At 41.7% G+C, this 24,393-nt stretch overlaps 1 protein-coding gene across 2 annotated transcripts in view; it reads left to right on the plus strand.

The window, feature by feature from the left end:
• The window catches only part of LOC105425375 (uncharacterized), a 61,135-nt gene extending 38,150 nt beyond the window's left edge, over positions 1 to 22,985 (plus strand). Inside the window, exons 3-21 of one of the 2 annotated variants that reach the window (XM_089081922.1) lie at positions 7,209 to 9,344; positions 10,159 to 10,436; positions 10,899 to 11,246; positions 11,338 to 11,661; positions 11,739 to 12,098; positions 12,286 to 12,598; positions 12,674 to 13,296; positions 13,383 to 13,754; positions 13,832 to 16,462; positions 16,550 to 16,833; positions 16,903 to 17,449; positions 17,535 to 17,819; positions 18,053 to 18,296; positions 18,402 to 18,745; positions 18,844 to 19,135; positions 19,261 to 19,575; positions 19,709 to 19,992; positions 20,093 to 20,500; positions 20,613 to 22,985. In XM_089081922.1, coding sequence (XP_088938048.1) covers positions 7,209 to 9,344; positions 10,159 to 10,436; positions 10,899 to 11,246; positions 11,338 to 11,661; positions 11,739 to 12,098; positions 12,286 to 12,598; positions 12,674 to 13,296; positions 13,383 to 13,754; positions 13,832 to 16,462; positions 16,550 to 16,833; positions 16,903 to 17,449; positions 17,535 to 17,819; positions 18,053 to 18,296; positions 18,402 to 18,745; positions 18,844 to 19,135; positions 19,261 to 19,575; positions 19,709 to 19,992; positions 20,093 to 20,500; positions 20,613 to 20,648 — 10,424 coding nt within the window. In that variant the 3' untranslated portion in view covers positions 20,649 to 22,985. The remainder of the gene's footprint in view (positions 1 to 7,208; positions 9,345 to 10,158; positions 10,437 to 10,898; positions 11,247 to 11,337; positions 11,662 to 11,738; positions 12,099 to 12,285; positions 12,599 to 12,673; positions 13,297 to 13,382; positions 13,755 to 13,831; positions 16,463 to 16,549; positions 16,834 to 16,902; positions 17,450 to 17,534; positions 17,820 to 18,052; positions 18,297 to 18,401; positions 18,746 to 18,843; positions 19,136 to 19,260; positions 19,576 to 19,708; positions 19,993 to 20,092; positions 20,501 to 20,612) is intronic. The other variant, XM_089081923.1, reaches the window with a different exon arrangement.
• Positions 22,986 to 24,393: the final 1,408 nt, after the last annotated feature.

Genomic DNA, 24,393 nt, shown 5'->3' on the forward strand with positions numbered 1-24,393 from the left:
TTCAGCCAAGCGTTACCGAGGAAGTTGATGCCGAATCGTCCACGAGGTCCACAGAACCGTTACTACTGGTACCTGACATCGAAACGGGAGCGTCGAAGCCAACGGGTCTTCTGAAGGTCGTTGATTCCACTACTTCATCGGACGGTACCACGACTCATTACAAGAGCCTCATTTATGGCACGTACATTGGTACGAATTACGCACAAATCATTCACACATCTTCAAATGTATACTTCTTCCCGGATGATGCTACTGTCACGTATGGAGCTGATGACACCACTGTGGACTATGGTACAACTGAAACAGAATCCGATGAACGGGATACCACCGTTGAAGCCTTGCCTTCTACTACACCAATGAACATCATGACCAGCGAAGAAGACATGAATGAATTGACTACACCATTGAGAGGCACAACGGACAGTGTTTTAACGACATTGAAGGATATCTTAGAAAGTGCGAGAAGAGTATTAGGAACGACTGAATCAGTGCTACCAACTTTAGACGACGAAATTCCTAATGATATAGTGCCAGGAGATCCTCAAGGTCGTAGTATTAAAGGCGATTCTTCTCAAAATAATCTCCGACCTGATGGACATAAGATACAAGGACTCGATTCTGATAATGCTGAAGAGAAAGTGACATTGGCTACTAGATTACTACCGTCTACTGTGTACAAGACGTTCACGTACTTTACAACTTTCTTCATTCCGGGCGACAGCGATACTACGACTTCGATACGTTCTCGAGAAGTGGTGTCTTCCGAAGTGACTTTCTTGACAGAGTTAATTCGGCCTACTTCGACTGATAGTTTGATTCGTTCTTCTACTTCTTTGCCGCTAGACATAACGCATAAGACTCCAAACTTGTCCGACGAAGTCGAGGAGGAACAAACTACTAAACAAGATGAGGAGATAGAGCTCATTTTCAAGACTCTGTATACTACGTACACATATCTAACGACATTCTTCCAAGAAAATACATCTAGCGTATCCAGCCGGCAAGTTGTTGAGACTAACGTTATCACGCAGACCGTTGGACCAAATGGCGTTTCTGCCGTTGTCGCTAGCCTCTTCGAGAAAGATGAATCTGCTTCGATATCGCCAACGATGATATCACAAAACATTTTGCCATCGATAATAACAAATGGTCGTACTCCTGAGATATTTAACAAAGATACTGAGCCAAATTATCCTGATGAAACGACAGAAGGTGATCTAACTACTTTCCAGCAGCAGGATACCACAATATCTGAAAATATTCCGACGGAATCCATTACGACTATCGATGATTTTGAGACTTCTGATGGATGGACTACTGATTTAGAACCTAGCCCCACTCCAACAGCGAGTGCAGATGTAAAAGAACAAGTGAAGACATATTATACGACGTACACGTACTTTACCACTATCTTTGTGGATGACGAAACGGAAATCGAGACGCGAACCGAAGTTTTCACTAACGTCATTACGGAAACCATTACGCCTACCAAGGTTCAACCGACTCAACAAGAGACAGCTCAATCAACGACGCCGAAATCTGAGTCTGCCGAAAATAAGCCTGCACCTCCACCAGAAATCTTGGCTTATTTAGAAGCTCTTAAACGTCAGAAATCGCAAGAAGAGGCACTTTCATTAGCAAAGAAAGTTCAGCAAGCTAACACTGATTCCATAACACATGCCGACGAAACTACAGTTTTAACCGAAAGCAACACCGAGATTACGACGGAAATGCCTACCATTTTACAAGATCAGCCCATCACTGATCGTCTGTTTTCTAATTTCCAAGTGGGTGCACAAGTAACACCCAATCCTCCGATCGACGTAGAAGTTTTGGGTTCCATGATCACGGACGTCGTATCCTCCTCTAGTTCCGGTGGCGGCACCGTTCTGGATGTGGACAAGAGAAATATCGTTCCTGAAGATCAAGAATTATCAGAGTCCAACAACCATGAGGTAGAGCCTGCACCGACGTTACTTCTGCAGACTAGTTACACAACTTTCACATACTTCACGACGATGTATAAAGGTGATCAGACAAATGTCGCTAGTCGCCTGGAGACAGTTACGAATGTTGTGACGGAAACTTTGAGGCCGTCCCTCGTAGTGCCGGCTCCATCCAGCACGTTGCCGGTAACGTATTTCACGACTTTTACATATTGGACGACGTTTTACAAGGGTGGCGACACCATAACAACTAGTCGTGAGGAAACGGTCAGCAACGTTGTTACAACGGGCGTCTCGCCTACATCTACGGTGGAACTTGGTGTAATAATGACTTATACGCCAACTGTGAATCCGCCATCGCAGGAGGAATCGTCAGCCACCGAAGAGGAATCCAAGATTACAGCGGATAATGAAGTGACACCTTTCGGCAGTGCTACACCTGAAAAACCTATCATTGTGGATACGAAGAGACCGATTGTAACTAGCCCTGACGATCAGAGCATCGTGAACGCTTCGTCCATTTCAGCTGAACCCACGACTTTCTATACTACGTTTACTTATTTTACTACGTCTTACGTTGGAAACGAGACAATCCTGAACAGCAGACTGGAGACGGTAACTAGCGTATCAATACCAGACATTGCAACGCAACAGGCGACCGGTCGCGCAATCGGCGGATCTGTGTATCCGTCGATTCAGACGTTAAATACCGACGAGAAAACTACTGTGACACCAACTGAAACTTTAAAAACGGGCTTGATTTCGACAATACGTTCGAGCGAGATACATGACGATACCACAACTCATTATACAACGGATGTATATGGTACTTATATAGATGGATATTATGCGCGAGTGGTAAAGAGCTCGACGAGGTTAGAGACACCACCGTTGTCTTCTTCATCGATAGCCACGCCGGTTCTTCCTATGGGCGTTTTGTCTTTGAATAAGGGAACCGTGATTGATGCCGACGAAATCACCACTGTTTACTTCACTACTAAGCAAATTGGAACGCTTTTTGAGGGTACCTATGCCAAAGTGATCGAGAGTACATCAAGCACGAAGATAGATGAAGAAAGAAAAGCAAGTATTCCACCGATTGCAGGTCACCGAACTGGCCTAGTACGTTTGATTCAAGGTCAAATCGAGAATGACGGCACCACTACGTTCTATCAGTCAAAAGTTATCGGCACCAGCATTGAGGGGAGATACGCTCAGATTATTGAGAGCACTTCTAGCTTCTTCGTGCCAAGTTCCACGGCAAATATCTCTCCAACGTCTACTCTACCTCCACACCAACCGACAAGTATTCCGGAAATATCACCTTCTCCCGCCGTTATCCAATCTTCCTTATCCGACGATCACACAACAGAATCTCCCGATCAAGATGAAGACTCCGGCCAGAATGAGGAAGATGATGAAGAAGGAGAGGAGGATGATGATGAGCAAAGTTCTAAGAAAAAATCACGATTGACATTTTCGACGAGAAAGAGAACCTTTACACCCGTTATCAGACCGTTCGCTTCTAGAAACAGACCGACCTTCAATCCAAAACGTAAAGGGGCACAAGGTGCCACGACTATTACCAGAACGGATATAACTCCGACAATAACTGCCACTTTGGCCGGTAAGGGCAACAGATTCGCATCGTCGCGGGGTCGCGTTACTTCACCGATCGGGCCATATTCCTCAACGTTATCTCCGTCAGGTTCCAGAAGATTTTCAGGCAGGCGCGGAACTGCCACCTCGAGTTCAACCTTCCCAGCGGGTAGTACTCGGGGTAGAGTGCAGTCCAGAATAACCCCGTCGTCTGTGTTTCAAGGCAACAGACGCGGCTCCACGTCAGTAAGAGGATCCTCAGCCAGAGTTGCAACTCGCGCTTCGAGTTCCGCTTTTCCCGGCGCCTCATCAAGATACCGTGCGGGTATTCGACCGTCATCGACGTTATTAAGAGGACAGCCTACCGTCAGGCATGACGATCAAGAAAACGACGCCAATGAATTTACCACGACTACGCTCATAACGGACGAAACACCGTTTACGGAATTCTTTGATGGTGAGACCGTTACTACTCCTTTGCAGACCACGACGGAATCATCTAGGAGATCTACAAATCCACTTCTGCGATTCCGCAGACCGATTAGTTTAAACAGTAATGGCAGATCAGTAACTACTCCAAGGCCATCAACGACTACAACTACGACTCGGCGGTCGGGAAATTTAAATAGACCGAGCGCTCCGACAGTTCCTAGAGTGACTAATGGACGATCGAATACTAGAGCAACTCCTCCGGTATCTACGAGAACACGACCGAGCAATACAGGTCTATTCCCGCCACGTGGATTGCTCGGAAGAAAGCAAGAATTAGCTATCGAAGAGCCGACTGAGCCAAATGAAGGACAAAACGAAGGCAACGAAGCTCTCGAAGATGAGCCTGTTGAAGAAATATCAGATAACGATTACGAAGGTTCGGAACATGAAGACAGAAGAACTAACGTGAATCGTCGTTCTGGAAAAGCTGGATCTGTCGTACAAATTAGACCTTTTGGAGCCAGAACAAGAAGAGTTCGTCGTCAAGCTAGTCAACTGAGAGCATATAGCAGCCGTTTCCGTAGACCTGCTCAAGCATCTTCTACAAAAGCGGAAGAGAGATCTGATTTCTTAGAAGCCACAACGAATAAAGAAGATAGTACAAAAGCAGCGCCGAAACCTCTTGCTCGTTATAACAATCGTGCACGAAGTTTAACGCCATCGCAACCGCAAAAGACATCTAATGATCCGGATCAAACGGCGGAAACAACAGAGTTGTCGTTGTCGTTGTCGAATCAGCAGAGAACCAGATCGAAACAAACTAATGGAAATAGAAACGGATCTGTTAGAATAAAACCGTCGCCGGCTTCAAATAATGGAAGACAATTTACATTAAGGGAAAAAGATTCTTCTTCAAATAGACTAGGATATAAGAGGCCAACTTCCAGTCCAAGAACAAATAGTAGATCTACTAGTAAACCTGACAATGGAAGAGTAAGACCACCAAGATTACGAAGCGGATCTTCTAAATCGACCGAATCTTCGAATTCTCGACGAGTATCATCATCTCGCTCAAGATCGACAAGCGGAAGAAATGGAAATAGCAGGAGAGGATCTACGAGAGGTAGAGGATCTTATGAAGACATACGAGAAGCGCCTACAATATATCCAAACTTCGATGGCACAATAACAGTGACACATTACGTACCAACGGAAGTAACGATTCCTGTGGTGAACAATGGCGTCACGGAACAGCGAAATATTATAACGGCGCAACCCAGCACTGAAGTTCTCGGACCTTCTCAGTATAGCACAGTGACAGCTGGAGACGGCAAGCCGCTCGTGGTTATCGTTAGCGAAGTGACGGGTACCAACGTTCAAGGCCAGGCCGAGATTACACGATTTTTACTACACGAGACACCTACCACTCGTATCTCGCATACCCTCACGAATCTCGGCGGTCGCCGCGTTTCTCAATCGGTTATCGTACCTACCAAAGTATACTCCGTGGAAAACATAGTTTCCACGGTACAACCTTCCCTGTCTGGCAACGCTCCTCTCGCCAATATTCTTCTCTCGCAATTACTTCTGGGTCAGTTAGGTCAGCCGAATCCTTTGTTACCCCAAGCTACACCCACCACGCAATATAACACACGCACTACCTCCTACGTCACCACAATAACGAAACATCAGAGCACTGTTATTCCACTCACCTTCCGCGGAAAGGAGATCCTAACGACTCTGGTTGACTCCTCGACCGACGTCGTCACCGCGACGGAATATATAACGGACACCGTTGTGGTGACTCCAACGGTCGCGATACCTGCGGCCAACATAAATTCCCTTCTGTTGTTACTTCAACAACCACAGACGCAGCCACAGAACACCAATCCGTTGCTGGATCCTTTGTTCGCGGCTCCTCCATTTACACAGAGTAACACCCTACCGGGTGAGGTCGAGAGAAGACATCAACCGGCTGATTCCGACTACAGACACGATAGCTACGAATATTCCGACGAGGACGACGTAGAAGAGTATCACAAGCCGTCCAGATCGCGCGGCGGGCGAGGTAAATCAAATGACAAGAAGAAGGAATCCAAGGCTCCCGCAGCTTCGAAGGCCGAATCCAGCGTTGTGACGCTTTATGTTTCCGGCCGCAGACCCGGAGAATTCAGTACTGTTCTAAGTACGGTGAAAATCGGCGATTCCGCCACCGCATCTAGAAGACGAAGAGACATTTCGGAAGGAATTGTCGAAGTCCGACCTTCCGTACCGCCGTCGTTGCACGCCGGACCGACAGCCATTGCCATTCTGGCGGGAAGCGAAGATTCTATCGACGCGCACGCACCAACACAAAGTCTTGAGAGCGTAGTGGGTGACGTCGGACGGCACATTTCCACGTCCATCTATACCTAATTTTCTCTTTCTGTCACAGAAAAAAATCCTTTCTCGCTCCTCATTCTCTCCTCCTTTTCTTTCCTTACATCATATAAGTCCATAATTTTATTAAAATTACTTAGAATCGCCCTGGAGGCTAACCGCCTTTCCTAAATCTTTTCCATTTGGAGAGCGTCGGTCCAGCTTCTTCGGCCACGTCATAGTGGAAACAAAAATGAGCAACGTCGATAAAAAAAATTGAAGTTGCTTCGTATGTAGCGTAGACAATTTTGAAACTACCGGAATCCCTTTCCTTGACAAGTAAAGAAAGGGTTATGGGTAGTTGACAGCCTCGCTGTAACGAGAGTCATCTGCGAGGGTGGCCATCTCGTGTCTATTCGGTTCTGTTCGCTCTCTCCCAATCCTTCTCTTGAATCTCTTTTCTGTTTCCTTCTTAAAAGCATCCCCCTTCGAGCGTCGTCCCAAATTTCCTTTTACTAACACAGCCTCGATCTGCCGCCGCACGCGCGCCCACACGGACAAAACCGGATATGGTACTCTTCTGTCTCGCCGACAACACAACAACAAAACAGACAGGGCGTGCACCTGCCCGGTAATGCTACTAAAATGCAAAGTATGACGAAATTCAATCGGACGAGCACACAAAAAACTGAACACGAGACGGCAACATTATTTAACTCCAATCAATTAACGCATTACGAAAGCAACTCCCAGGAACGGCTTTATCGCTGCACTCTGCTTGATCGTATAGATTTTCATGTAGCTCTCGGAGTGAATTTAAGTACAAGGCGAAGTACGATTCAAAACAGACGAGTGGAAACGTCGCCTTTGCAGGTAATCTCTACGATGAATCGGTGCAATACGGAAACAGGAATATTGAACGCAACAGAGAAGGCATCGTTGATGCATGGTCCTCGAACGAAGATGACGTAGATAACGGAAGGATCTACGATGACGATGACGATGAAGCCCTTGGAGAGACACCACGGAAACGTGTGAGAATTCGAGTGCCCGTGGTGCGTAGCAGAACGGCTAAACAACATAAACTTACGGTCGTCAGACGCAGACCCTTGGCACCTCGTACCAAAGACTTTGCATACGCCACGTTTACTACGCCACGAAGAATTGTGGTGACGCGCGTCAGGACTCTCGGATCAGCTAACTCAATTTATCCGACAGATATTCCGGACTACGAGGGTTACCAGCCGACCGGTTTTGGAAAACACAAAGTGACCATAACCAGACGCAGAAAGCTACAACCTATATCACCGATGTTGACCCAGAATAAAGTCAGAGTAACTAGAAAGAAGTTAATCGCAGTGCGTCCGATACAACCGACGTCGGCTTATGCCATTATCACTACTGGATTCTTCACTGCGCCTTCCTCCGAGTATGATGATTATTCAGATGAAGAAGACGAAAACACGACTGTCAAAGAGAAAGATTATTCTACCGTTACTCCTAGTCTTGAAGAAGCACCAAATCTTATTGATAACAAACCAGATGAGGAGGCGAGTCTTATGTCGTCGATCGCCAGCTCCGCTGAAGAAGAAGTCACACCAGACACGCCAGTGATTATTACTGATAATTTCTTTTTCCCTCCGTCTGACGAAGAAGATGAAGAATATGAAGATGAAGATGAAGATGAAGATGATGAAGATTATCACGACACGACTACTACGACTGAAAATGCAGATGAAATCACGATTTTAATGAAAGATGAGCAACATCTGACAATATCTCCAAAGGACGAAGATAATATTGTGCTGAATAAGAGTGATCTTGCGATGCAAACAGAAAATGATAATCTTACTGAAACGACAACACCAATTACTACATCAGAAAAGTCGTTCGAAGAGCAAACAGTAAAAACAATTCAAGAATCCGATGCAGCTGTAAATATAACAGAATCGGTTGCTTTGGAAGATGGTAATAATACGGAGATATCTACGGAAACCGTTATATCAAGTGGAAATGTATCAACTACTGAACTCAGTCATATTGAAGAAGATAGTGATGGTAAATTTACAATAAAAGAGCACACAACTATTGCCAGTTCTGAAGAACAAACTACTTTCATGGAGGAGGACATCACTACGTTAAATCCCGAACAATCAATCGAATCTATGAATGTTTCTGATAAGGAAAATACGACGAAAAAAGATATTTCATTTGTTATTGAGACGACAACGCTCGATACGGAAAGTAAAGAACAAGATTCAACCGAAAATCCTGAAGATTCTACGAAACACGATGTGATACCGGAAACGACGAGCGAGAATCCAGAAGAAATATTAACGGTGAAATCCATCCAAGCGGACGTCATAATTGACTCTAATTCGACCCAGATTTCTCTAATCGGAACGGTCCTTCCATCCGATCCTACTATCGCGATCGCGCCAAGTTTCGAAAGTGTTATACCGCTCGAGACTAAGATACGCGATACTGATATGTCGAATTATCTCGACGATTCGTACATACCCAGCGTGATACCTCTCAATGCGAATTATACCCGCGAGACGAAATCCACATCGGTCATCGTAAGCTCCGTAATCGAGACAACTCCCGCGACAAAAGTTACGAGCGAGATCGCCTCGCCTACGCCGGAGGAGATCGAAGCCGGGCTGGCAGATGATCTTTATCTGTCGTTGTCTCGCCTCGATTTCCCCGAGATCTTGCCGTCGAAACCAACCGAGATAGAGACTAAATCTACGTCAAATCTTGCGCTGGAGCCCAGCATAAGCGTTTACTACACGGAGACGGTAGTGACGTCGACGCGACTAAGGACGTACACATACGTGGTGACGCAACTTAACGGACAGGAGACTAAAGTGACGTCGTCGACGACCGTACGACCGAGAGTGACGACACTTACGTTGACGGTGCCCGTCACGGTGACTGTCACTCCTACCGTGGAGTCGTCAACCGGCTTCGTATCGTCTGTGTATAATCCAGTACCCCCAGTTGCCGGTGAGTAGTACCTTTTACCCATCTGAGACTTCTCTCTCTGTCTCTCTTTCTCACGACGATCACACAGTGCACAAGAAAAATAAAATCCGGATACGAAATATATATATATATATATATATATATATACATATATATATAATGTTTCATTGAAATAATTTTGATCGAAATCTATAAATTTGGTAAAAATAGAATTAAATAGGCTGTTTTATCAATGTTGAGTGCTCATGGTAATCGTCGTATGTAATATAATCCTTAGACTAATAATCTATTGTGTACCTGTAGACTTCCTGTTTTCGCGAATTCGGTTAGACCTGTACGAGACGGACTGCTGGACTATGTAAATGCTCCTGTTAAATACTATGTTAATTGGCTTCTGGTATTCTAAATTTTTTTTCCTGTACATTACAGCCCTGTATGAAATGTACATACTGTATATGACAAAACGATACTGTACATATCTAAATTTGCGTTTCTTTATACGATATATACATATATATATACATACATGAATATTAATCCTATCCTTTGTTAATTATATAATTTTACCGACTGTATTTTTTTTCTGTAAAAACTTGTCGTACATTCGATTGTAATTCGAATATACGATTCTTTTTATTTCTAAACATATTGATATAAATAATTATATTTTGGCGAAAATAGGTAAGCTAACAATAGCATCTTTTCCGCTAGGAAAGAAATTTCATTTTAATACCTTTAAAATGAAAAACAATAATAAAAGTTATTATTGCGAGACGATTTCCCTTTTGTATATACGCAACACTGTGAAGCGTCGCTTATGATATCGTAATGATAGGAGAGTACGAGGTGAAGGATGAGGAAGAAGGACGCAGGTTCAATTTAGCGACCCGCGTGATGTCGAACGGCGTGGAAGTCATCGTCGCCGGGCCGACTCCGGCTCTACGATGGGAGAATTCGAATGTTCAACCTACTCTCACCTTGTCAGAAGCGGTGGTCATGCTTCTCCCGCAGGATAAGCCGAACGAGTTTGTCACGAAGACTTGCACAACAACTTTCACGTACCTCAACACAATTACCAAGGATGGAAAGACTACCGTTTCCACGGAGCAGCAGGTGCTTATGCAAACGTATACACGTTTGCTGTACATTTCTCCAAATAAAATCTTAACAGTTCCATTTATTAATAGCGATAATTTTAAGCCGCATGAGATATATCATCTAATTCGATCATTTAAAAAGTAAAAGTGTAAGTAAGAAAATATTATATAAAAAATATTACAAAAGACATATTTTAAGATATTAAACTTATTACTCTATTATTCTTTTTTGATTAATAATATAATGTAATTAATAATTTTAATATAATTTCTATAATAAGTAAGTCTGAGTAATCTGTATATATCGCAGAAAGGATTATTACCAAAATATTTGATTAATATAATATTGAGTATTTCTTAGAGTCAATTAATTTATTTTTTTATATATTTTTCTTATATTTTCAGATATTTTAAATAATTAATGATTTATTAACATATCATGCAAAAAATTAATATAATGATTTTATTATTTTTTCAGGTGGTAGCAAATACTGCGACAGAGGAACGGCATAGAAAACATGGTTCTGAAACCGCAGGCGTGACTCTGGATGCGTCCCCGACTCTACGTACCGAAGTATTTAAAACGACTTACACGTATCTGACTTTGAACACAGATCATCCGGATGTGAATAATGCCTTAGAAAGTAGCACGAAAGTCATAACAAACACGGTTACCGCGCCGCAGCATTATCTAGACATGATTCTCGAGCCATCAGAAGCTTCGCGACCGGAAACTAATACATATCTCAGTACCAGAGTGTTAGAAAAGACATTTATAGAAGAGGGTCGAACGAAAATAGAGACGGTTAGCGACACGATTACTCAGGTTAGCTTATCTATTTTGCAAAATTTTTACACCGATATTCACCGTGTCATTTATTAATGTTATTCTTTTTTTTTTTTATTTTTATTTTTAGCTGATCATAACAGAATCAGCACCTCTACCACGACCGACGAGTGTCACAACTACTTTAACTGCCTTGGACAATACCGATGATAGTGTGACGGATATGACTAAGACGTATTACATCACGTATACGTACTTCAATACATTTTTGGAGAAAGGTAGCACGGTAGTTCGTACGAATGTAGCCACGTCGACAGACGTAGTATTGGAGAAAGTGCCAGTACGAAAAACAAGCATGAAAACCGTTCCAATTAATCCAACGCCGGAGCCTATACAGATCTTCGCTACTAAAACATACCTTACTACATTCACTTACTTCACGACGTTGCTGCAGGTATTTACGGTACTTTAAATACAATGTATTTACGCACTACATACATTTAAAATCTCTGTCTCTCTCTCTCTTGTCAGGCTGGCCCAGATGGTGAGACATCAACAACCGTGACGTCTCGTTCACATATCGTAGAAAATGTTGTGACGGAGTCAATAGCCCCGAGTTTATTAGACGCTGGATATATGAATGCCCTCTTGACAACCGCGCATCATTCTGATCCAGTAAAAAACGTCGTCACAGGTTCGACGATTATCTTCTTTGACGACGAAGATCAAATTGATCCAACCGCGACCTCAAATCTTCCAGAATCAAGCTCTATTACAGAAATAAAAAAACAGGAGAAAACTACTACAAGCACGACAATTGCAACGCCTCCAGAAACGTTGTCGGAGGATACCAATTTTGAAATAAAGCCTGCGGATTCCATCGATAAACAGGTACATTTAACTTATAATATTTTCTGATAAATTAAGAAAATAGTTTTTTTTAATTTCTTACAACAGGAAATTAATATGTATATATATATATATATATATATATATATATATATATATATAATTTAACAATTATACAAATATTTTGTATATCAATGCTTTATATGTAAAATTTGTAATTTTTATATAGGATAATAATGGTACTACGCTATCGAGCGATGAAGCACAAAATAAACGACCCAATATTCAATCCGGAGACGATTCTTCAGTTAACAAACCTCTCCTTAGTCTGGGTTCTTTAGGAATAAATAGCTTGTCTGCTTTGGGACCAGTGATTACAGCAATGGCAGGATTACTGCAAGGAAAAACCGCGGCTACTCGTAAAAATGATACTGTACCTCTCACTGAAACACAAGAAGTCACAACGCAACGATCGCCGATATACATACCCGTCGCAGAATTTGCTGATGGTGATATAGAAACCGCTGAAAGCCAAAACATCGGTAACAATCTTCTTTTTTTAATAGTTATTATTAATATTCTGTTTAGCGTATTGCAAATACGATTGTCTTTTCTAGCTGCTCATTTAGTAAATCTCAACCATAATTATATTGCCGAGACACGCCATAAAGTTACTAGTAGTCTCGCCGACGGTATACCGATATCTCCGGGTGAAGTAATCACCGCAAACAGCGATGTTATCATAGGAAAACCTGGTAAAATGGCTCCGCGACCGCCGCAGACATTTTTAAAGGATGAAAAGCATATTGGCATGAAACCACCGCCGTTACCGGTACCAAATATCCCGGTACATCCTGTATTAGAGATTTTGGAGAACGACGATAAAGTACAAACTCAACAAACTGTGCAAAACGCACAGGTGCAAATTCTGCCAGCTCATCAGATTTATGAAGAACATTTGAAAGTTCCGGTTTCTATTCCTCTCGATGCCAATCATCCACCTGCTAAACAACCTCAAAAATTGCTTCCCATTCAACCACCACCTAAGAAAATTGCATCAAAACAGGATATCTTAGAGAATGATCCTTTATTAAAACCACCTGACAGACCACACGTAGAGCAATATGCAAATCCTAATATTAATCATAAAGTTCCGGAGTGGAATTCGGAAAAATACAGAAGACCTTGGAGCGCCAAAGATCCCTTAACACCGCCTTTATCGCCTGCAAGATATGACGAAGTACGTCTCATCTTTTGTATTATTTATATATATTCGTTTGTGTCGTTTTTTATACGTACAGAATGATACATAATATTTTTTTCAAGGTTCATTCAGATAAACCGATTGAGAAACCATATCCAACCTCGGTCGTATTACCTTCGGAAGAACAGAAGCGACCACCATGGGCACAGAAAGATCCTCTGTTACCAGAGAGTTCTGTCATAATACAGAGCTCAGAGCCAAAACCTACTGAGCCGATAATCCATCAAGTCCCACATGTCATTGATAGATCAACAGGGCAACCTCTATTAGTCAATATTCAACCCAGTCAAGTAGCTAATGTCGTAATTCCACAAGGTGGCACGCAAGCTCTGATTTTTGGAGATACTAATGAACCTCATATAAGCGGCCAATATTTTGACGATCCATCGCCTTATCCAGAACCTGAAGTTGGACCAGGTTTCATCGGTCAAAAAGTATGTATGATGTTGATATTAATATTAGCGTTATTGCTATGAAATAATATTTTTGTATCACTTTTTTATATGCTTAGGCCGAAGATCTACCTCAATATTCAAACGAGAAGAATCCAACTCATTATATGGTTCCACCATTACCACCTAGTAATTTCAAATCTCCAAAACCAGGTTTCTCTAGTCGTCCACATGCTGTATTGTTGTCACCTATACGCGGAAGACCGCAAGAAGTGTCGGAGACGCCTATACTAAGGCTCGACAAGAGACCGTCGGACGTTCATTTAATTAAACGTCCCGACGGATCTGGAGGTTCCAGTCACGTTCATACAGAAATTCTTGTACACCACAAGCCAGAGACAATAAACGTTCGACCCCAGTCCATTCCTCATCCGTCCGTCCATTCTCATGCACACTCCGTCCATCAACCACCAATACGCGGCCATTTTTCGAACGGTCAAACTCCGGAACAAGCCCCTCCGAGACGTGTAGAAGTCACGCCAACCGAGGTTCCACATCGATATATATTTCTAGGTAAACCAGATTCTGGAAACGAGATAACATTAAATAACAATTGGAAATCGGACAAGAAACCAATCAGATTTGCGTTAAATAATCGACCGAGACCGCGACCTATATCAAGACCAACAACCAATCGTCCTTTAGATCGGCACGTTTTTGTGGAACGACCCACTGGATATCCATCGATCAGAAAACCGACGTATTCTAGTCCCCAGAGACCTCCGATGAAAACGCATAATACTTTTGTGTTATCGCATCGTCCACCAATGAGTCCTCAGTCTCACCAGGAATCTACTCGAATACCGCCTAATTTATTCACTCTTCAAATTGACAATCAGAACAGACCATTGCATACTTATCCAAATAAGACCAACGTGGCTAATGTCGTGATGTCGAATTTGTCAAATGAACAGAATGATCAAGTACCCACTGGAGCGATAGAATATCATAATCCTTTATATCCAAACCCAACGTTCGAAGAGAACAAGCATCCTCAAGTGTCCACGACAAAGACGCAGCATGTATCGCCAGAAGATCATTTTGAAAAATGGCAAACTAATACACATACAGAACAGACGCTGTTAGATTCCCACATCGGTGCCTCGGAATATATCAATTATCAAAATCATTATCATGGAAAAAGAAATAGAAGTCAGGAAACTAACAATCAGAATAAGAAGGATATGATAGCTTCTCAAAGCCTCAATCAAACTCTGAAATCACAAACTCTATATGGACCAGTTGTTTCCATTAATACGGTTGTAGGTAAGCCACTGGAAGTCGGGCAAGAACATGACGTCGTGACTTACGAACGTGAGACAAATGGGAAGCCATTATTGCAAGGACCTTACAATAATGATCCCTACAAGACGAGACCTTACGAACTGCCCATTGTGCAAGGCAAGCCTTTTGGTGTTTATAATGGCTATGTGGATCCGACCACTCCTTATGGCTACAAACGAAAAGAGGGCAAGCCCGATTACGAAATAGTTCACGGCATACCCGCTCCTTATAATGAGGATGTAAAATCAACTACGATTAAGAAAACGCAAGGCGGACAAGTCACGACACTGAACTCACTCGAACGCGACGATACTATTGATCTAAAGCCACCGGCGATTATACCTCAGTTCGGCGTTGAAATAGACAGACCAGGAAGGCCATTTTCTAGACCTGATAGTAGACCCGATTCAAGACCTGGTTTAAGCCGGATCAAACCAGAAATATTAACAAAACCGCCGATTAAATTAGAAGTTAGACCTGATTACACTGTAAAACGTCCGGAAAACGTTAAACCAAGTACAGAAATTTTTATTAATCAGACACTGAATCATGGAATAAAGACGAATAATCTTCAGAATTGGAACGTGGATGTAGCGATTCCGGACATTATAAAATCCCAACAGAAAATATCAACCGGACACGATTTCCGAACTTCCGAGACAAAGATATCTGAGAATAAAAACAGCACTACGTCTCGTCCGATCGGCAATAAACGTCCAGGTATCACTCGACCTGAGCATGGAACGTTCACGAGAGTGCATCCGGAATATCCCCACATTCTGACGAAACCAAAACCTCACGTACCGGAACCGGTAGTCGTCTCGAGTGGTAACGCGGGACCGGAAACATATGGTCGTCCGAATGTTAAGTTCTCCATGTCGGTCGAAGCTACGGGTGAAGAAGTCGATAGTAAGACGCAAACGGAGCGCCCGCCCAGCATGTTAGTGACAAAAAATAATCTATCGCATAATAAAAAGAATGATGAGACCTTGGACACGGCGTTCCAAACAAACTTTGCCTCTTCGGACTCTCACAGTGAACAGGAAAAGATGAAGGAAACAAACGTTCCCTCTAGAGACATGATGCCACCGCCCCTGAACATGGGAGTCGGATCGAATCAATCGAAGAAAAAAGAGCAAGACGGGCTTAAACCACCGCCACCGCCGTCGAGCGATGTGCTCGGATTGTCGCCACCGCCGGTAGACATCACTACTACTCATATGCCGGTAGAAGATAGATTCGCCATAGTGACGACCGACGAATCAGGCCTGAAGCCACCAAAATATGTACCTTTGAAAGAATCAACTGTACCATCAGCCGTACCGTCTCTACCTAGCACGAATATGGTTCCCCCAAGTCCAAGGCCATCGCTCACGAGACCTTTCCTTGTAGAATTATTGTCGCAGGTAAAATTATACATATTTGCGAGAATAAGATGTTTACCGTCAAAACGAAATTGTATGCAAAATCTAACATTATTCGTTATATTTCAGGATATGGTGCCACCACCGATATTGACAACGACGAGACCCCTCGAGATTGCTACTGTAAGGCCAGCTGTCGCGGTCTCCGGTTCCATACAGATTGCCACCGCTGTCGCGACATCTCATATCCCAGTAATTCAAGATATCGAATCGAAAATCCCAATTATTCATGGCACCGTTGATCTACCGGTCGTAATCGACGTCCCTGAGATCCTCAGACCTGTGGAAACGCGGATGAGCGAACATGTTAGCATCTACACTGTGCGACCTTTTGATACAAGACCCGTGTCTAGGTACGTAAATTACTTTATAAATCTCTGTTTTTTTCCCGGACGAGCTTGTAATTTGATTATTATTTTTAGAAACTCCATTCAAACGACATCGACATTGTCTACAAATGTGGTAATACCGACGAAATTGCGACCACCTCAAGTGGATCACATTCAGCCAAGTAGATCATCGACAATTCGCAATGTCGAGCCAACGAGATTGTATGGTTTAGACGTCCCTCCAAATCCTGTTAAGCGACCTGAACATCCGATATTCTTAGAATCCAGCCACGAGAGTATGTTACCGTCAATAAGAGTGGAGCCCACCGAATCTTTAACATTCATCACAAGCACAGAAAAGAAACAGCATTCGACGATTTCGAACATCAAGACGCATAAACCGCAAGTGATCGAATACAGCATCGTAAATAAAACGGCGAACAAAGAGTCATCCGTTATCGTCACTAGAGTCGACAGTTCAATTACTAAAGTAACCAGCACATTGATACCAACGCCAAGCAATAAAACGCGTTCCACGACAAGCAATTTAGCTACACAGTTTACGAAGAACGTTGCAAAGGCGAGCAATACCATCGCCAAGGATCAATCCAGCGCAACTGTACGTACAAAGTCAAAAGAGGTACGAACGTCTCAATATGCATTTAGTAATCGTTATTAGTTAGTATTTTTCGAAGAATCACAGATTATTATTATATGCGAATTAGGTGACGCGATACAGGACATCGACGGTAACGAGAACTAAAACATCGGTACTGGGTTCTCCACCGACAACGAGAACGCTTCTACTCACGCACACGATGACCACGACGACTGTTGAAACTGTGACGGAAACACTGGTGCGTCCGACAAGCGTAGTGTCTACGGTAACTTCGACGATCTTACAACCAATCATTACAAGAATGCCTTCAACATACGATAATGTAGCGGATAATGATTCTATATTTGTCGTGATGAGCGACCAGAAACCACCCGCGCCCGGGGCAGAAGAGGTACTAATTTACGAAATACTATTTATAAACATGCTTCAGTTATTGTTAAATTACGAGTTTCTCAATACTGAGTCGATTTCTTTCATTATTATTTTATTGTTTTATATTATTATTATATATAAAATAAAATTATGTATTATATATGATTTTATTTTATCAAATATATATATATATATATAAATATAAAAAACGTAATTTATGTAGACTGACATTACATTTTGTTTAAATTTCAGGTGGAGGCTGAATATGGAGAAGAAGTATCTCGTGATGAGCAGGATCCAATGGGTAACGAAATCCATAGAGTACTGGCGGGTGGAGTACTTGGCGCGCCAATAGTACCTCTCATGCCAGCTGCTAATAAATGCACGCCGGAATGTAAATCGTCCAAGTCTGAGGTTTGCGCCGAAGCAGGAACCGAGATGAGATGTGTCTGTCGGCCAGGATTTGCGAGAATGTTCCCAGATCGCCCTTGCAAGCGTAAGTTTACAGATACATCTGTACGATTCGTGACGACGTACTTTTTGTTTTTCGCAGATATATCGTTATACAATTTAACATGTTTGAATTAACGTGTACTTTCAGCAACTTACACGTATACACTGCGCGTTGGTCTGGATCGTATCGGCCACGAATTCGTGGCGTATGACGCTGCCTTGAACGATTCTACATCGTTAACTTACAAACGTTTAGTAATCCCGACGAAGGATGCCTTGGACAGAACTTTAATGCAGAGCGACTTGAGAGATGTGTACAGAGGCCTCAAGATCGTCGGATTTACTCCCGATCCTACGAAGGTTGAGTTCCATGTGCAGCTGAGTGACAACGCTAATGAGACCAGATTAAAAGAAGTCCTTCGAAAATATTTGGTTGGAAGTAATTACAGCTTAGGTGGCACAGAAGTCTACGCTTCAAAGAACCTTGATTTAGTAAGTTGAATCGCGAAAAATAAGTAAAAATAAAAAAAAAATTTAAGTTTTGTTATTAATTATGAATTCTCGATATTTCGTTCTTCAATTTAATCTAGATCGAGGCGGTCGACTTTGACGAATGCGCTTCCAAGGAAAATGGCCCGCATCACGATTGCTCGCCTCACGCGGCATGCTTCAATTTACGAGGATCTTATCAATGTTCTTGTAAAGAAGGCTGGGCTGATTTATCAGAAAATCCGGCCTACCCTGGAAGGATATGCTCGCAAGCGCCACTGGGATGTGCTGGTTGTAATAACAAAGGTCATTGCGTCACCAATTCTCTCGGTCAAGAGGTGTGCGAGTGCTTCCCTTGGCACAGCGGCCAACGATGTCAAGTTAATCTCAAAGGTGGAGAAAGCATATTTTGTGAAATCAAACAATATTATGATTTATTAAATTACGATAAATCAAACGAATTATAGTGTTACAAAGAAAAAGTGAACTTTTTAAATTATATTTTCATGTGTTTGCAGTTTTGTTGATAGCTCTAGTGACATCTGGTGCAATCTTGTTGGGTCTGCTAGCAATCTGTGTAGGAATGACATGCTTCCGACATCCAAGACGTGATCGGAAAACCGGAGATAGACGAGCCATGATCCCCGGAACAGGTGGTGATACTAGTAGCGAAGGTAGTGTCACTGATTTGGCGATACCTCATCATGTACCGCACGTTTTACCACCGCCTCCCCAAATGATAGCGCCGCTGCCGCCAAACAAACGACTCGTTCGTAAGATCAGTGCGAAACCTCGTCATCCATCCAGAAAAGCTACTATGGTGCCTGCAGCCAGTATGTTTTGTTATTATTTCTTTTAATATTTCAATCTCTTTAATATTAATGTTTTGTATAATATTTATATAATATTAATTACTAAAAACAATATATCATTTCTTTTCGTTCAATAAACTTGACGTTCCTTTAGCGATACCAGTCAACGACGATCAGCGTGATCGCTCCTTGACGGTAATGATTCCACGTGCGAAATACCGATCAGCGCCACAGTCACCGCAAAATTATAATAAGACCGTTATGAGTACATTTGCCACCGAGGAACACAAACTCATAAATTATCTCGACAACGGCACGAGCTCTCCCGCTAATAGGAAACAAAGTATACCTAGCATAAAGGACTGCAAAGAAGCTGATTTACAAGGCGCAAGGAATCCGATGACGCCCACGGGAGCTCTCGTGAGCGCCGGTTTTCAGGTATCATTTACATTTCACCAATCATTTTAAAAACAAACTTGAAATTTCTAGAAAGTTGACAAATGATATATGTATAATGGAACCATTAATTAACGGACAGGTATCGGCCACGGTAACCCGTACTGTGGATGCTGAGTCCACCTTGGCACGTTCCTGCGGCGAGACCACTGTGGAACCAGCGACGAAGGTACTGAGAAGCGGAGATCTTCAGGTTGATCTCGACTCGACCTTGGCTCGCTCGTGCGGCGAGACAACCATCCAAGCACCAACGAAGCTTCTTAGACTGGATCTAGGCGAGGCTGGTTCCACACTAGCGAGATCGTGCGGCGAAACCACGATTCAGCCGCCGACGAAAGTCGCCGCCGCTCGAAGGAATAGCGTCAAGGACACTAGAGATAACAGGGACACTAGAGACAGCGCTAGCGAGGGTCACACTATGGCTGAGCGTGATTTAGGCAGCACATTGAGACTTCCGGCACAACATCCGCCACTATACAGTCCGGACAGGGTAAGATGATTTTATATTAAAAAAACAAGCTTAATCAAATATTACGAAACGTAAATGTCTGATATCTTATTGAAATTGTCATTGCATTGCTATTAATTGCTATTTTTCACAGACTAGCGATCGGGAGTCCAATTTTGATTCGCTGTAGACGCTCAAACGAGAACGAGTCACGATGGTGTGGGATTGATTGCGGACGAAGCCGCTGGACGGTATTCTCCGTAGATTTATGAATTGTTATCTTATTGAAATCTGCTCCGTTCTCAAAACACGCGAAACAACATATTTAATTTTATGAATTCGTTTTATTTATTTATCACGGTAGTCGTGTCTTTTCTCTTCTATTTCCACTGCAGAACATTTACCTGTCGTGTGCTTATTTACAACTTTAACTTTGATGCCAAGATTGAATGATTAAATTTAATGTATTAGTGGAACTTTTCAAAAGTCAATTTGATCGGCGAATATTTCTCAAGTTAAAATTCGGCGCGTAATTTCGTTTCACGACGGAAGATAAGCGCGCGTGACTCAACCCCGTGCCAAAATACAACCAATGAAATAAGGAAGACTCTTGGAAGAAGCTCTTTCTCATCTTACTGTTTTTACTGAGATCGAGCGATTCGTCGTTGCAGATGATCGAAATATTAATGTATTTTATATTAGAAAATTTAGTTACAATGATTTGAGAATTATTAATAATTTCAAATTGATCCATCAACATAGCTATCATGTTTACTACTAAAAGTACTTTTTACATATAAACTTCTATAGAAAATTAAAAAATTATTAGAGGTTTTCATATATAGATTCTTAGATTTGGAAATAATATTTCGATCATTGCAGCTTACCGTGCACGTGCAAGCATGGTGCAATAGTGTCATAAATAGTGGATGGCGCCAAATCGTCATGCTGACAGCATGACGAGAAAGCTCGAAGCTTACATTGACCACGAAAGGAGAACATTTTTTTTTTATTTTTGTTGTTATTGTTTGTTTGTTTAGTCTATTCTCTGACAAGTTGTGTCATGTTGCCCGGCTTCGTTGCAAGACCTTATTTCGGAGTGATCAAATTTACGCTCGAGATCGATAATAAGTGTCGTCATATTGTTTGCTCGAATGTAAATTGTCTGTGTTATATTACATTTTCACGCATTTATATTCTTTATGATTAGACAAAAAAACGCGCTACTCTCGTCAATCATTTTTATGCATTTAATTCAAATGATAATCTTGAAAAACAAATAACTTCAACATATAACTGAGTAATTAATATATTAAAAAACTCCGAGAAAAAAGTGCAGTTTAACACTTTATATTCGAGAAAAAATATTATCTTTCATATCACCTTTCAGGACGAAGCCGCGGCAACGTCGCTATATATCAGACTCGAGAAAAAGCAAACGAGACGCGCGTGATGTATTTACTGTTAGCTCAATAAATAGCGTAAGCGGAGGTGTAACGAAGGACAGGTGTATCACGTATTGAGATTCTCTCGTAAATCCACGATTTCAATCGGAAGATTATGTGAGACGAATTAAATTCCGCCGATTTAAGAAATTACGAAGATGACGATGCTCAGATATCTTAAGTTTCGTTACTAACTTTATCCTCCTTACATCCAAAAATGAACCTTTCCTCATACATATATACATATATACATATATGCATAAGTATACATATAAATATAGATGTATTATCCTGTTGTACATACTCTCTTCACCGGAACCTCTTCTACGTAATGCTCTATTGTAATTTTGTATACTTAGCATGTACACTTATACGTACTTTTAATAAAAGTCAATAATATAACGGCATGTCTTAAACGTACCTGTCTATCATACTCAAGAAATTATAATCAACTTCAAATGCATAAGTTGATCTAACAATATTTTAACACGCGAAACATTATCCGTGTTATCATTGTAATCGCGAGATTCATTACTAAGATTTTATCCTTACTGCATAAATTATCTGATTTAACTGGCTCTTCCTCTAACTTTTATTTACTCTTCAAGTTTCATAACATAGGATACCTCACGTACACTAAGTTCTCTACATTTTATTATAAAACGAAAGTCATGTTATAATTTGGTGACATTAATAACAAACTTGAAAAGAAGAAAATTGTTATAAGATGAAGATGTATACTAGAAAGAACAGAGAATTAAAATAATAAGAGAAGTAAAAGCGTTATTGACGATAAAACATGATTAGTTGAATATTATGTTACAGATTAATCTATAACCATTGTGCGTAGAAAAATACCATTTACTACATGATAGGTATACATAACAGTACACATAAGACACACACACACACACACACACACACACACACACACACACACACACACACACACACACACACACCACATTCATCGATATAAGTTACTAAAACGTTTTTTATATATTAAAATATTATGTAAAGCTGCTAGATAATATACACACTAATTATTTATTCTTATAATAAATTTTTAACGTTGTACATAAGTTTTGATGTCTCAACCTACTCTCAGTTAACGTACTCGTCGACGGCGAGAGCATTTCTGCGGCTCACCGTAAAATCATAAAAGATGATTTGATTAATTTCCAATCAGCGGGTTTATTGTTTCGCAAATTCGATTATATGCGCCGAACATTTATGGAAGCAATTTCGGGCATAGCCCTTCGCAGTTCGCCCGTCGTGGCATTGAGAGTCGACGGCTCGACGACTCTCGCTGGGAGAAAAAGCGGCGACGTGCGCCGGTCCGCGTTTCGTGATTCGTCGCGGGCCGCGACTAAAACATGAGCCTAATCCGCAAAACAAACCGATCTTCCAGAGTCCCATTCGAGATGCGATCCTTGGCTGCGATCTCCGCGTCCCCCATACGCGGCGAAAGGCCCGATTCGTCGAAGGGACCCGACGAAGGGCAGGACGGCAACTGCCGCAAATGACTTTATTTATACCCACGGCCCTTATTAGGACTCCTTATTAGGACACCAGCCGTGGCAATCGCGAATTCGTCGAGAAAATAATTCAACTCACGTTAAACCTGTTTCCGAGCATCATGCTTTGGCGCACGACGGAGTATAATAATCTACCTTATGGCCGACGGGACACGTTGTCACGCGATTGTCATTAGTAATCGTCATCCTAAGTTACGGCTCGAATAACTTAGGAAAATTGCAGAAGCAGTGCAAGGAGATTGCATTTCATTGAGCGATTGTGATATTATGCATTGCATTACATTTTTATCAGAAAAATTGAACAAGAAGTCGCGTGTGTCATTAAATCGACCATCAAAGAATTGATTTCCAGTTAAGCATCGGAAGAATTGACTCATCAAAAATTTATGAGTACGATACTTACCGCAAATGACTTTATTTACGCCACAGGGTCTTTATTAAAGTTCCTCCAACCGTGGCAACCGTGACAGCAATTCACTCGAGTTGACCGCTCCCTTGGTTGACCATCTTTTTGTAGATTGATATAGGATATGCCAAATTTCATATGTGCCTTATTACAAATATCTGTAAAGTTAAATATGTCAAATAAAAAAAAAAATGTGAGAGAAATCGTGATTTTTCAAAACAATAATATTAAAAGCATTGATATAATTCGATATAATTTATACTAGACTATTGTACTTTATCAGCATATAATTAAAATGACAATTGAACGCTTAAAATTACATACACAAATATGACTCTATCAGATGTGTAGTAATAAAAAAATAATGACCGAAAGAATTTTTCAGTGCGCAACCTGACCTGAAATGACTTAATTTTTAGCGTGAATTTTTATTATCCGTCATTCTTACAAGGTCCGCCAACCGTGAAGCCTTTGCGACATGCTGTCGCGAGATAATTGCTCCGTGTCTTTGCTTAAGAAACTTTTGATTGGTACTGGAATAGTACA

This window comes from Pogonomyrmex barbatus, unplaced genomic scaffold (assembly GCF_055798465.1).
Source record: "Pogonomyrmex barbatus isolate J1 unplaced genomic scaffold, ASM5579846v1 scaffold5, whole genome shotgun sequence".
NCBI classification, from domain to species: domain Eukaryota; kingdom Metazoa; phylum Arthropoda; class Insecta; order Hymenoptera; family Formicidae; genus Pogonomyrmex; species Pogonomyrmex barbatus.